The 15,907-nt window shown below is 39.1% G+C and overlaps 1 protein-coding gene and 1 pseudogene across 1 annotated transcript; one reads left to right on the plus strand and one right to left on the minus strand.

Annotated features, from left to right (window-relative positions):
* Positions 1 to 609: 609 nt before the first annotated feature.
* Positions 610 to 8,106, minus strand: LOC139452305 (solute carrier family 2, facilitated glucose transporter member 8-like). Its single transcript, XM_071233731.1, has one exon. It carries the CDS (start codon positions 8,086 to 8,088, stop codon positions 6,694 to 6,696), a length of 1,395 nt encoding a protein of 464 aa, XP_071089832.1. The 5' UTR covers positions 8,089 to 8,106; the 3' UTR covers positions 610 to 6,693.
* A 3,023-nt stretch (positions 8,107 to 11,129) lies between these two features.
* Positions 11,130 to 12,566, plus strand: LOC139453203 (solute carrier family 2, facilitated glucose transporter member 8 pseudogene; annotated as a pseudogene).
* The last annotated feature ends 3,341 nt before the right edge of the window (positions 12,567 to 15,907 follow it).

Consider the following 15,907-nt stretch of genomic DNA (forward strand, 5'->3'; position numbering starts at 1 on the left):
CCTCAGATCTTTGTTGAGAGGTAGCAAGATCTATGATCTGATTTTAGTGAGATTGATATCCTTCAGTTATCTGATCCCCTTGAGGATTCCAGGTAAGATCAGGATCCGATTCATTAACATTAGAGCTGGGAGTGAAACCTCGCCTAGGTCCTGTTGGTCCAGAAACACTGTTATCAGGACGATTCTGTTCGTAAGATCTACATTTATACAAAAGATTTGTGGATGAGGATACTTGTTGATTTGAACGAAAATTGTGTGACAGTACATGTATTATCCAGATTTATCACTGTACAGTAAACTACGTTTATAATGAAAATGCTAATAACGAACTGACCGATATAACAAACTTATGTTTTAGTCCTGGGCATTTGTTGAAAAATGCTGTATATATGCTTATAATGAACTACGGTTATTATGAACTAAAATTAGTGGTCCCTTGTAGTTTGTAATAACCGTAGTTTACTGTATTTTCGTAAGCAAATTGAAAAAAACAACAACAGTGGCCATTCATTGATCCCCTTTTATCCCCCACATTTATAACTGTAGTTTACTGTATTTGTGTAAGCAAATTTAAAAAAACAACAACAGTGGCCATTCATTGATCCCCTTTTATCCCCCACAAGCAACATGTTAAGTATACATGACAGTCATTGTAAGTCACAATCATCAACACACAGAATATCATATACTCTGCTCAAATGAAAATAAATAAAGAACTGAACAAAGTTCATGATAAACAGTATTCTAAAACTGTGAAAAAACCCCCATCTGAGCAGTGGAATTTCCTTTCATAACAAAGCAATATAACAGCAGCTGCAGCAGCCAGATAACAGCCTGGTTGTAGTCCAAATTTCTTTTTTAAACCCACAGGAATTTAGAAATCCATAAAGAATAAAAAATTTAAAACCATGTCATGTCCCATGGTTCTTGTTGCAAAAGACATTCCAAAGTTAACAATACAGTACCAAAGACCTGAACTCCCAACATTTCGCATTGTGAAATTAACACAGGTCCAGGAAATGCAATATAACATCGTTATACAATAACAAGGATGAGAATCATTAACCCTGCATGCCAAACTTCCATACAAAATCCTATGGATTAACGCCACCTGGTTCATTTTAATGAATCAATGGCTCTGGATTTCCGGTAGAATCTCTTACAGAATAGAATTATTTTTGTTGAACCTTGTATATCGCCACATTGAATAATATTTCAGTTATATCACAGTGTTGGCAAATGTGTGGATGTCTACAGCGATGTCCTTCCACTGTGATGAAACCCACAAGACGATGATTTTAAAGCACACCTTTAAATAATGTGTCTCAAAGTTTTAATTAACTAAAAGTAATATTTCTATTATGTTTTCACATTTTTATCTGAAATCTAAACTATCTAAATTACAAATATCATTAAAAAAAAGGCAATCCATCACAGAATAATTCCCGTTTTTCACATATTGAATCTTAACCCAGGCCATGTTCCACAAAGCGATCTTAGCGCTAAGATATTCTTAACTCCCATTCTTTAACATAGGCTTAGAGTCACAGCTGTACGATCATCACCTTGTGGAATGGGGCCCAGGGTAGTTCACTGTAGACATGGTAGACAAAGCAAACAACTTAAATTTAATGCTTGAATCTTCACTATTTATAGGGTTTGACTTCCATTATTCACCATGTTCAGGGGTTAAACAAAATGTTTGGATGTGCATTTAATGCAACACATATAGAAAATCAGTATTTGCACTGAAAAATGACTAAGCATTTACTTATTGGGAAAAAAATGCCTATCAAATAAATACTCATGAAGAAAAAGTATCTAGCATGATGCAAATAGTCATCTCTACCAAAATACAAATCTAAAAACCTTGAAAATATATGCATGTTGCCATGGTAACAAGTGCTGGTTACAATTGATGGAATAATCCTGCGATAATATGCACATTATCCAGATTATATACACATGCTGTTTAGTCCTGAAACTCTTATCATGATTATGTCATGAAATGTCATTGGTATATCATTATCACATAAATGCATGCCTTAGTTTCGTAAAGTCAATGCTAGACACTGGCAATGAAATAACATTAACAGATAAGCAGTTATCACCAATGCATTCAGAATAGTTTATACAATCCTCAGGCATAGCCACAAGCACAAAGCCAGTTTAACACAATGTAGGCTTAGAGTGTCGATACTGCAGGGCAAGGAGATACCATTCACGCTTGGGGCATAGAGCCACTTTCACAAAGCAGGGACTTATCAAGGATACAGAATTAAGTACCCTTGTCCATGTTGTCAAGTAATGTACTGTTATTTTGTTCAAAAATGGGATTTACAAAAACGTTTTCAGAGGTATTTTAACATTGAATTTTTACACTGCATTCATAGCAATAATGTAAAACTATGCTTAAATATCTCTCCCTCATTATTGGTCCTAATATCTGATATACAAGTCACCTCCACGAACTATATGAACAGGAATCGGGAAATTTTGAATTCCACTTTGTGAATTATACTGACATTTGTTGCAGACAGGCCGAATATCAGCCTCCGAGGTCTAGATAAATCCCTGAAACAAATTTAGTTAGCCGAGGGCATGCATAGATTATCCACAATCCATAGAAATACTTGCCCATCTGGATTAAATTAAGGTGGCCTTGGCTGGCAATTTGGCATTTAACATGGATTTCCTACTCATGCTGTCCTTGATGCCAAACAAGTACCATTCTAAAGCATTTTTTGGTATGATTGAGTGAGTGAGTGAGCTGGGGTTAACGCCACTTTGAACACTATCCCAGTATTATCATGGCGTGTCAACTTCATGTGGGAGGAAAGCCTGAAGTACTGCAGGTCTTGGACGTTTACCACATTGATGAAATCCACGAGCACAATTATGGTACTGAAAAACCTAGAAACATAATTGGGATGAACTAGGGTTTGGACCAATGATTATAATTTTCTGGTAACTCAAGGGATGCAACTCTGCACAGAGAATTGCCATGCCTCAGACAATTGAGTCTTCCATGTCGCCTACATTCACATGAACACATGTTACCTAGATACATGTATTCAATGACATCCCCTTTGTCATGATTATGCTACAGGACAATAGCACAATGACACTGAACAGTAGGTCATTGTCAAGACTGAAGTTTGAAATATAGAACAATAATTGTGTCAAATAACTATTTGTGAATAATCCAGTGGCCTCGTAAAAAAGATAAAACTATTATTTTCAACTGTGAAAATGCCACAGGGCCATATCTATATGATCTACCGTATTCGACGTAATAAGCGTGATAAAAATCTACATCCAATCCCAGGGACAACATTGTTATAGACATAATTTAAAAAACCAATAAACATCATGCACGCTGAGTGAAATGATGAGTATGACAGTGACAAACCTAGAAGCATAATCAGATTGAACTGAGATTCAAACCCAGGATCATAGGCTGCCCTGGACAATGTAAGGTGAGTGAGGATAGTTTTATGCCGCTTGTAGCAATATTCCATCTATATCATGGCGGGGGGACACCAGAAATAGGCATCACACGTTGTACCTAAGTGGGAATCGAACACGGATCTCTGGCATGACGAACGAATGCACCGCTAGGCTTCCCGCCGCCACTGAAACGTGTCCGGGATCCAATGCTATAATAATAAAATTGGACTAGGCCTTCGTGTGACCCACTGTCATGACTTGGACGTCTGATGCAGTGTTCCCGCTGGCTTTTGAAACTGCCAGTCCTGGTGGACTGCCAACACTACTAAAAATGACCAGTCCCCTCCTAATTTTTGACAGTCCCAACTTTCAACAATTAAAAAAACGTGTAAAAATTATCTGTGTTTAATTCATTCAACATGACATGATTTCTAAAGTCACTTAATTAGATCTACACATCATTCACAGTAACTATTATCTCTCTTTTTAATATTTCAAGTCGCTACAAATATATATTTAACCTCGAACCAAAGCAAAATGTTATTTCCTTGCACTAAAAATAGACAAGGGGGAACCCTGAAGATAACAGATGAGTTGACTTCATTCGAAAAATATACTTATATGAATATTGCTGATGTCTTGTTCAACAACAAAGATTTTTAAGGTACTCTATTTGCCGGTCCACGGGGACTGACAGTCACATGAATTACCGGTCCAAGCCAAATTGACTGGTACAAAATTACCGGTAAACAGGAACACTGCTGATGATGAAAGTGAGGGGAGTAGGATGCAGGATGAAATAGGATTACGGTTTTAGGCCGAGATTAATATTTCTGATGATGCCTCATAGTTTGTTGGATACATTTCCCACAGTTCCAGATCACCCAATACATGTCTACATCACAGAGCCTGGCATTTAAACTAGCAACAAGCAGATGAGCATACACAAGTGTGGTAAGAGAAAAGATGGGTAATGAAAATTTATACCTTAGTTATCAAGTTATTATCCTGATTATCAGAAGCAGATTTTACTCAAACTGCATCAAATATGATAACCATGATGATCACCAACACATGATTATGATGATGATGATGATGATGATGATGCAAGTATTGCAATGATGAGATTATTACACAGAACTGTGTTTCTCAACAGCAACATTACCCTCGATCATCCAGTGTATCATTATATCGCCATTCCTTTAGGCTTAAAAAAATAAAAGAATTGGTTCTCAGGCCATGGCTTTTGAAAATAAAGTCTGGGAAGGCGGTGTGTTTTTTGTTTGTTTTTTGTTTTGTTATTTGGGGTTTGTGTGTGTGTGTTCAAACCAGTATGTAATTAAATAAACAGATGCGTACAATCAACCTAGGAAAGGGCCTCCCTACATAAATGTTTTCCTGGAGGAGTAAAATACTGGAATATAGTATTTGGCTACTGATGGACGTGTTTTTTTTAACACTGAAATAAAAACGAAACATTTGACAAACTTTATGATGATGTGGGCGGTGCCTGAGAATCAAGACTATTATTTTTTTAGCCTCATCAGCATTAGAAATTGACACTAGTCCCATTGTCCTTGCCAAACTGCCCCATAGTAAAGACAATCTCATTAAAATCAGATCTTAGTTCTGGCTATTGCTAAACAAAGATCTGAGGACATAACGGGTCACGTCAGAACGACCTTTCATCTGACCAATCAAAGCGTCGCTTACCAGATCATGTAAGGGACAGACAGAGTTTTCTAAGCATGCAACCTCGTAAAAGTTAACATGACAGTTACGGCCCATACAACTGATTCTGTCAAAAGTATCATCTTTCGCTTCCGTGGGATAAACATTTGAACGGAGGAGGCGTTGCACAGTTGGAGAGAAGCACTGCCATACAATCGCAACCATATGTTAAGACATTCGGGAATGTTCGTTTGTTCAGTTTTCAAAATTTAAATCGAGAACTGTGTCAACATATTATTCAAGCGTAGTCTGAAATGGAAGTCGCCAGGTTGAAACAAGCAGTAAAGCTCGAGAAAGCTGTTTTCTAATCGGTTGATGTCGACTTCTTGTTAGTTGTTTCAGTGGTTGGTTAAAGTTCGCGAAAGGTCGTTCTGACGTGACCCGTAATGGGATGTCCTCAGAAATTTGTTTAGCAGCAACGAGAACTTAGATATGAATTTAATGAGATTGTAATTAAGGTATCATAGGAACCAATACAAATTTACAAATTTTAAGGGTTTGCTATATGTTATCATTATAAGGACTTATAGACTAAAACAGTTAGTTTCTATTGCTGCATTACAATATGCTGGCTAATCCACAGATATTAGATAAACATGACATATTACATGTATTAGAAATAACAAAATGACAAATCATAAGACAATACATGCACATATTTATCCTGTAAACAATGGCAAATCATAGAACAAGGTAGACATGGTAGAATTGAACATGTTGAAACACTTTCAGGTAAATGATGATGATGATGATGATGATGATGATGATGAGGATGATGATGATGAAACTCCCATGACTTCCCTAACAAGTGGAATACCAACTTCATGCAAAACATCCCCTCTTAATGTTTAGGCCTAATTAAACATAATGTGGTTCGGATGACAATAAATTTAAAAACATTGATCAAGAACTACTGGTAAACCTGGTGAAACATGCTTTCATGCCTGATTTGTTCGGTCACAAACCGCAAGTACCATTGATATATATGTCGGAATCGGTATCTTACATTAGGCTCCATTGGGTCATTAGACACTGTTAGAACCACATGAATATATTTAGGCCTTAACATGCTTATAGTGAGTGAGTAGGCTTTGTATGCCTCTTTTAGCAATATTCCAGCAACATCATGACAGGGGATACCAGAAATGGGCTTCACACATGGGCATCGAACCCAGTTTTCTTGCATGACAAGCAAAAGCCATAACCACTGATAACACCTGATGTATGTTCCCCATGTTCCCTCTGTAGACAGACATTGAACCTCAAACAAGTAAACTGCTGTCAGTTATGATAATACATAAACAAAGATATTGATGGTAAATGTAGTAAACATGACCAGTACATTATCAGTACATCAGTACATCATCATGATCATTGTTGTTTTGTATGTTGATTATGTTGACAGTACTTTTTTCAAGTTTCTAATGGAACAAAGTCGGCAAAATATGTAACTCTAAAAAGTAATCAAAATTCCCCCAAAGCCATGTTCATAATGAAATGTGAAAACATGGCTTACTTATCAATTAATGTTCGTCCTAGAAAGTAGAGCTCAATATCTTCCAACGACTTTCCCTTGGTCTCTGGAAGATATTTCCAGACAAACATTACAGACATCAAACAAAACATAGCGAACAGATAAAAGGTTCCATCTTGTCCAAGAATCGTTTGCATCGTCATGAATTCTTTAGTGACCACAAAAGCCACCAACCAGTTACCAAGGATTGCAATTGAACTTGCAGCTCCTCTTGCACGGGAGGGAAATATTTCAGACATAACAAGCATAGGAATCGGTCCCCATCCCAAAGAAAAGCCAACAATATAGATCATGAGTGAGCAGACGGGTAGCCATGTTTTCATGGTACTGTTCAAGGAATTGCTGGCTTGCAATTTGTAGTAAAGTCCAAATATGAAGAGAGTTGCTGACATGATTAATCCAGCGATGATCAAAAGCTTCCTTCGTCCAGCTCGATCCATCAGGAGGCAGGCAACAAAGGTAGCAACAACTTGGATAGCACCAACAGCCACAGTAGCACCATGGGCAAGGTCTGGAATTGCTGATTCGAATATTGACACAGTGTAGAACATAACTGCATTGATTCCGCTAAGCTGTTGGAATACGAAAACAGTAAGTGCAATGAAGAGAGGTCTGGAGAGTTCCGGTTTCTGCAGAAATTCCGACCAAGCAAAGTCCTCTTGTGGATCAAGGCCTTCTTCGATGTCTCTGCATTCCTCCTGAACGTCCATATGTGAGTCACGTAAGGCCTTCAAGGCCTGGATGGCTTCAGCCTTCTGGTTTCTCCCTAGCAACCATCGGGGCGTTTCTGGGATGAAGAATGACATGACTAGAGCTATGACCGCTTGTATGGCACCTATGAGTGCCAGGCCTCGCCAGTCAAAGTGAAGTCCACAGGCATATGCCAGCAATATTCCGACTGTTATGAAAAGTTGGGTACATGATCCGAGAACACCTCTCATGGATTTGGTGGAAATTTCAGCAATGTAAACTGGTACACACACTGTCACGAGTCCTGAGGAGAATCCGGTAAGAAATCGTCCAGCATAAAGGTACGTTAACGTTGATGACGACAGCATCGCAACCCAACCCAATAAGAACGGCACAGACGCAATCATTAGAGATTTTCGTCTTCCAAACTTCTCAATACACCATCCGCCTGATGGGCCCCCGAGTATTGCCCCAACTGTCATCAGCGATCCAAACCATCCTGCATTTTGCTTGTTCAAAACACCACTTTTTATCATGCTCGGAATTGCCGGAGAACTGTAACCGATAACATATCCAAAACACAACGCTCCCAGACATGCTATGAGAGTTGTCCAAATCAAACGACGAGGAGATCCTTCGTATTTTGACTGCACCAAACGAGCTCCAGCTTCTAGCGAAGCCATTTTGTTTCTGTATGAGAGCTCCTTTCCGCGATTGATAGGACTCGCCCACTGTTGTGCTGCCACGCAACAATCACAAATGAAGTTAGAAGTTGATAGTGAGCGAAAGGCGAGTTCAGACGCTCGACGTGTCAACACAGACCCAGCTGTAGATTTTCGACCGACCTACTTTTATAGTAATGCTCGAGATTAACAGATTAAATCAGATTTATCACGTGATCTGAGAACTTGTGAAACACGTGGAGACAAGGAAATTGCAACACTACACTTACAAGCTTATTTGATGTGCATCGTCCGATCGTTCATACTATATATAGGATTCGATTTATGTCCCCCACTGATAGAGGAATTTATTATAGTTTATATAGATATCTACAGAACCACGAAGTGTTGGATACTATCACGTATTTACTTGTTTGTTTGTTCGTTTGTCGTTTAACGCCGCACTCAGCAATATTCCAACTATATGACGGCAGTCTCTAAAAAATCAAGTCTGGACCAGACAATCCAGTGATTGTCATCATTAGCATATGGTTTTTTTATGTTTCTGAATATTGAAGAATTATCAGTAAAGTGAAGCTATGCTCATTAAAAAATATTTTAGCGAATTAAAGTAAACTGAAGCTATACTCATTAAAAAATATTTTAGCGAATTATCAGTAAACTGAAGCTATGCTCATTAAAAACTATTTTAGCGTGCTCTTAAAAATAATCTTAACAATATCCAGTATGTCAGCATTTGATGAGGTGCACCTGCATCGGTTGGGCCCTTAATTTCAGACCCTATTCACACACTGAACTAAGCTAACGTTTAACGTCTCGATAGTACGGAAGCCAATTAAGGCCACAACATTTTCTTCAATCTTGAAAATTCAAGTTATGTTGAATTTTCAAGATTATAAAAATGGCATAGGCTTAATGTGCCTCGGTACGATAGAACAGGTATATTATTCGTGACAGATTTAATCAATAAAATTAATATAGAAGTAGTTGCTGGAAAAACAACAACAATTTTTACGAAATAAAGCAGCTGGACTTTCCAGGGATTTTGTTATGAGGAATTGCGTCACATTGATTTTTTATATTTTCATGTCCGACAACAAGTTTAACTCATCTCGTTACCTGACAAAGTTGATATTTTCATGAGTGGCACAACAAGGAGTGAAAATGTCATCTTTGTCGGATAAACATGTCATTTGACAAGGAAAAACTAACGTTCTATTTATCATGTGTTTTCTTAATGATCTCCGCGGTTTTCTCATAAAAAAACATAGTGTCATTGGAACAGACTCAAAGTGGTTTCGGCATTACGCTTTAGTTCACTCGAGGGAGATCTGGTTAATTGGTTGGTTTGTTGCTTTACGCCGCTCTCAGCAATATTACAGCTGTAAATAATTGGCAATTGGGATCGATGACATTCTTCAACCAAACGATCCCGTTAGTCGCCTCTTACGACAAGCATAGTCGCCTTTCACGGCAAGCAAGGGTTCTACCCCGGATCTTCAGGGGTGTACACTCGAGGAAGATGTCGATTTATATTTTCAGATGCTCATGATACCACTCACTGGATTGTCTGGTCCAGACTCAATTACTTACGCCGTCATATAGCTGGAATATCGCTCAGTGCGGCGTTTAACAAACAAACAAACAAACACATGTTTTCAGACAAATACAATATCTCGTCACTAAGCCTTTATTCATTATAAAAGCATGTATGCCAACGCCACATCGCCATACTGCCGCTTCCGATATTGTGACGTCATATTCGTATGACGTCACCATTTAATGCAATTGAATCAATATGTATTTGTCTCCCTGTTCTGAATAGAATCAATTATTATAAAGACTTATAAAGGGATGATGGGGGATCATACATAATTATGATGTCCAAGCTAAATATGTGCATACATAAATACACGCAACAGATGTTATGACGTCATAACGGTAGCGCGTTACCTTTGACCTCAGAACAGACAGAACCGTCTGAGCAGCCAAGACAGCGTGAGTGTACTTTTCATCAAGGGGATTCCTACTCAAGTCTCACTGGTATGTTAAATAGACATAATTTAATACACACGATATGAGGTGCATGCTGTTTGTTAAAACAAATTCTGAAAAGATAATATTGCTCTAATTGATATTAACACAGATCATATGAAATTTGTCGCTATACAAGTGCAATAATAATGGACGCGACGTTAAACCCCATTTCACCTCACCTCATGTGAAATTCCTGTTGTTTATCAATGACAAATTCCCACAAATTTACAAAAGTTACAGTAACATTACTCTAATTTCCCCAGTGGGGTCAGAATTTTAGCCCAGAAACCTATGCGTCTTAATGGAACTGGATGTATCGCTGCGGCGTGGGACGTTGTTCGTAATATCAATCACTAGTTTGTCTGACACAGACGATTATTTGCAGATCGACGTCATACAGCTTGAGTATTGCTGGGCGTGACCTTTGACAAAGCAAACAAACAATGAAAAATAATAATTTCACAATAACGGTCCTACGTGTCCTGTCAGTCACAGCCGACTATGCGTGTCGTAAAAGGTGGCTAACGGGACGGGCTCGCTGACTTGGTTGATGTATGTCATCGTATCACAATAAATAGCGTTGATCGATGCTCATGATATCAATCACTGGATTGGCTGGTCCAGACGCCGTTATTTTTAGCCCACCGTCATATAGCTGGAATATTGCTGGAAGCTGGAAGTGCGGCGTTATACAGACAAAAAGACAAACAAACAAACAACCAAACAAACAAGACATCATCGATAGTGATGCAGGTCTAAGACGTTCAACACTTTGGTCAAACCCACGAGCACAGGTATCGTGCTGACAAACCTAGAAAAATATTCAGGGCGTATCTGGGATTCGAACTCTCGAATATAGGTTCCTGGCACACCTAAGGGAGGCAATTCTGCATTGCGGCGCTTTAGAGGACAGGGCTATCCGTGTCCCCAAGTGGTGAGCTAAGCTTGCTCCGTATATCTCCCTCAGTGATCGGCATGCGCTGTTATTGTCTCACCACGTGTTGCACATATCATAGGAGCTTTCAATCAGAAACAATATGGCTTCACTACAAGCTGGAGCTCGCTTGTTGCAGGCAAAACGTGAAGGGACACCTCGTCGTTTGGTCTGGACGACTGTCATAGCATGTCTAGGAGCGTTGTGTTTTGGATATGTTCTCGGATACAGCTCACCAGCAATTCCGAGCATGATAAAAAGTGGTGCTTTGAACAAGCAAAATGCAGGATGGTTTGGATCGCTGATGACAGTTGGAGAAATATTCGGGGGTTCTTCAGGCGGATGGTGTATTGAGAAGTTTGGTAGACGCAAATCTCTAATGATAGCGTCTGTTCCGTTCTTATTGGGTTGGGTTGTGATGCTGTCGTCATCAACGTTAACGTACCTTTATGCTGGACGATTTCTTACCGGATTCTCCTCAGGACTCGTGACAGTTTGTGTACCAGTTTACATTGCTGAAATTTCCACCAAATCCATGAGAGGTGTTCTCGGATCATGTACTCAACTTTTCATAACAGTCGGAATATTGCTGGCGTACGCCTGTGGACTTCACTTTGACTGGCGAGGCCTGGCACTCATAGGTGCCATACAAGCGGTCATAGCTCTAGTCATGTCATTCCTCATCCCAGAAACACCCCGATGGTTGCTAGGGAGAAACCAGAAGGCTGAAGCCATCCAGGCCTTGAAGGCCTTACGTGTCTCGGATATGGACGTTCATGAGGAATGCAGACACATCGAAGAAGGCCTTGATCCACAAGAGGACTTTGCTTGGTCGGAATTTCTGCAGAAACCGGAACTGTACAGACCTCTCTTCATTGCACTTATGCTTTTCACATTCCAACAGCTTAGCGGGATTTCCGCTGTCACTTTCTACACTGTGTTAATGTTTGAATCAGCAATTCCAGACTTTGCCCATGGTGCTACTGTGGCTGTTGGTGCTATCCAAGTTGTTGCTACCTTTGCTGCCTGCCTCCTGATGGATCGAGCTGGACGAAGGAAGCTTTTGATCATCGCTGGATTAATCATGTCAGCATCTCTCTTCATATTTGCGCTGTACTACAAGTTGCAAGCCAGCAATTCCTTGAGCAGTACCATGAAAACATGGCTACCCGTCTGCTCACTCATGATCTATATTGTTGGCTTTTCTTTGGGATGGGGACCGATTCCTATGCTTGTTATGTCTGAAATATTTCCCTCCCGTGCAAGAGGAGCTGCAAGTTCAATTGCAATCCTTGGTAACTGGCTGGTGGCTTTTGTGGTCACTAAAGAATTCATGACGATGCAAACGATTCTTGGACAAGATGGAACCTTTTATCTGTTCGCTATGTTTTGTTTGATGTCTGTAATGTTTGTCTGGAAATATCTTCCAGAGACCAAGGGAAAGTCTTTGGAAGAAATCGAACTTTACTTTCATGAAAAAACATTGACGAAAAAGTCTATTTTGTAATGTTATACAGAATGTTTGCTATCAATATTCAGTGCGATATTTGAGTTCATTATATATGTTTTATTTATTTCAGTTTGAACATGATATACTACAAATATATTATTGATCAGAATGTGTATTAAACACATGTTTCTCTCTACCTCTTTGTTTAGCATTGTGTTTAAAATGTTTTGTCTACAAAAGATAAAATCTAAATATACGAAATGGACTGACATCTTACTCTTTAAGCAACCCACCCCACAAATATCAACATCCTAAACTCTAAATATGTCTGGGGTCTAACGGATTGAGGATGTAAACACGTTTAATATGTCAACAGGACAATATCTAAAAATCTTTAAAACTATAACCAAATTAGAACTATGATTACAAAGTCGGCGATACACGGGTATCCTTTGACAGGCCCGGACCAGGGATCTGTCATTATATATCCGTGCCTCACTAACAACCGAGGGAGAAATAACGTCCAGTATGAAATATTCTTTTCATGTCAATATTTCCCCTAACATCTGATTTCGTGTTTTTAAATTCGGGCAAAAATTAAAAATGTGTCAAATGTCTCCCACATTTAGCTGTCACGCAGTGATATAATTGAAACACTGTTCAAATTTTGATCAGTTTATCATCACAGGTGTTTATTACCTGAATGTTTCTGTACAACCTTCTAATACGCTTGCCCTAAATATACACTCTTCCAAAAAAAGAAACGCACACATAGATTTTTAGTAAATCTATTGTACCTGATAAAGTCGATATATTTAATTCAATATGATAGATGCAAATATGAAATTTTATATAGTCACTGTACAAAGGCATTGAAAACTGTTCATTGTCATGTCACATAAGGCCACAAGGTTGTATAACGAGTATCTCATGCGACTTGCGGAATTCTGCGCCATGCTGCTTATAACGCTTTGGCCAGTTGTGGGAGTGGCTGCGGCGTGTTCTGACGCAGACGCACACGTCGATCGAGTTCATCCCAGAGGTGTTCGATTGGGTAGACAATGTGGGGCCAAAAGCTCATTTCCACGTCATTCAACACGTTGTCTTCAATCTCGCCGACCGAAGACGAAATCATGATTCCCCGCTAAACCACACTCGTATCTTAAATTCCAAGACTGTAAGGCATGACACCAACGCAAGCGTCGTTGTCGATGGATCTGCTACAAAACAAGGACGATAACTGGTCTTCTGGGTCGGAATCCAGTCTCGCGAAGATGGTTCCTGAGTCTGGTCCGATATCCTTATCAATCCAGGGATGCGTCCTGCAGTCTCCGTAGCTGTGGCATTGCGATGACGTAGGTGGAGTTACGAATGCCAATGACTTGCACGTGCATTTTGCTTTACTGTTTACCTCGATAACATTTTTGAATAAGTGTGAAAGATATGCCGTTTAAGACATTGCAAATCGGCAATGGTTGCGTTTTGACGCACCGCGGCCGTTTGTCGAATATAAGGCAGCCAACATTTTCCAATTATATATATCCAATTTATATACCGGATTTTTTGTGTGGTCAGGTTCAATGAACTACATACTACCTGTGCGTTTCTTTTTTTAAAAAGTGTATCTGAAATGTGTAGCTACTTGACATAGGAAATACCAACTTTGTCCACTTAATCGCTATTTCTCTCAGTGCGGGAAATACCGATGAAATATGACTTGATTAATGCTTGTCATATTACAAAAACAATATACATAAATAGTTATGTTATGTTTTCAAATATATGAGGCTATACTGATAATGACAGCTCAAAGGACATGCATATGTCTTGTAATATATGCATAATCATATAAAGACAGCAAATACGGGAACCATCCGTCCATATTGGTCAAAGAAGACCAGGATGGCGCTCCACAAGACGATCGTAACTCCCATATTTTAACACGGACTTGGTCGCGCTAAGACCGCTTTGTAGAATAGGGCCCAGAATACCAGTTGTGCGAAATCACATGACGACTTCAGTACTAAAACGCTTCTATAAATAAACCCGCAATTAAAACTTGATAACTGCATGTCATTTTAACGAGCCGTCGTATGGTGCATAAACTTTTAGAAATCATGTTTAAAACTGTTATCTATTAAATGAAATCTTAATTTCAAATGCATTATGATGTGGTATTTTGCATACATTTTCATTATTGAACTTCGATTTGTTAATCGTGTTTTTTAATATTATAATATATGGAATTCGGTAAATACTGTTGGGCGTATGGATAGCCTAATGCATGTTTATACCCAGGCTTAATTCCCCTCCTGGGCACAATGAATGAAGCCCATGCTCACACTCCGGCGCAGTGGTGAATTAGCATAACACCACTGCCACAGGCTAATTTGCATAGTACGTGACTGGACTTTTCTCTTGTTTGTAAACAAACTCGTTTTTTTCAGAAATCAGTATAGAACGGACTAACGCAAGTATTTGAGGGCGCTTTACATAGTGTTTTGCATAATTATATAGATATGCTACTACAACTGCGACAGTGAGTTGCATGACAATATATATTTATACATCAAAGTGACCTTATCGCTAGCTCTCCGTTGGGCTTCGGTGACAGCACGTGTAGCCGTACAAACAATGTAAACAAAGGATATCTACGCAAAAACAAGTAGATAAGGGATACTTTCGTAATGAACCATAACCATTCTTTGACATTTGTTTATGAAAATGTGCATGAAACGGATGAAAAGCATTTGCTATATCTTGAATGGACTGTGAAAGATGTGACGAATCGTCACATGGCGCTGGCCTGTGGCAGAGGTACTATGCTGGCTGGCTGCCGGCCGCATGGAACTCTGGATAGGAGAGTGGCCAATGCTTTGGGTCCACCGCGTTTATCATTCGTCACCACTCGCCCCTTTCCATGACCTGCAACTGGACTTTCCTGCGATTTTGTTTTGAGTAATTGTGTCACATATAATTTATTATTTTCTTGTCAAATAACAAGCGTATCTCATCTCAGTACCTGACACTGTTCATTTTTTGATAAGTGGCGCTGCAACGAGAAAAAATGTCGACTTTGTCGGATCAAGAGATTGAATAAACATGTCATTTGACAAGGAAAAACTAATGTTCTATTTAACTGACCTTCACAGTCTTCCCTGAAAAAAACCCAACAACATCGTGTCATTGGAACAGACTCAAAGTGGTTCCGCAATTAAGTTTATTTCCCCCAAGTAAGATGTCGATTTATATTTTCAGAAGCTCATAATACCAATCACAGGATTGTCTGGCCCAGGTTCGATTACTTACAGATCTCCATCATATAGCTGGAATATTGCTCAGTGAGCCGTGAAACAACAAACAATCAAAGAAACAAATATTTTCAGATAAATAAAATG

The sequence above is a fragment of the Haliotis cracherodii genome, unplaced genomic scaffold, assembly GCF_022045235.1.
Source record: "Haliotis cracherodii isolate W230 unplaced genomic scaffold, xgHalCrac1.p SCAF_9, whole genome shotgun sequence".
In the NCBI taxonomy this organism is placed as follows: Eukaryota; Metazoa; Mollusca; class Gastropoda; order Lepetellida; family Haliotidae; genus Haliotis; species Haliotis cracherodii.

What these genes read in the sequence shown, in the direction of transcription:
- LOC139452305 (XM_071233731.1), bottom strand. Translation starts at nt 8,088, where the DNA reads ATGGCTTCGCTAGAAGCTGGAGCTCGTTTGGTGCAGTCAAAATACGAA.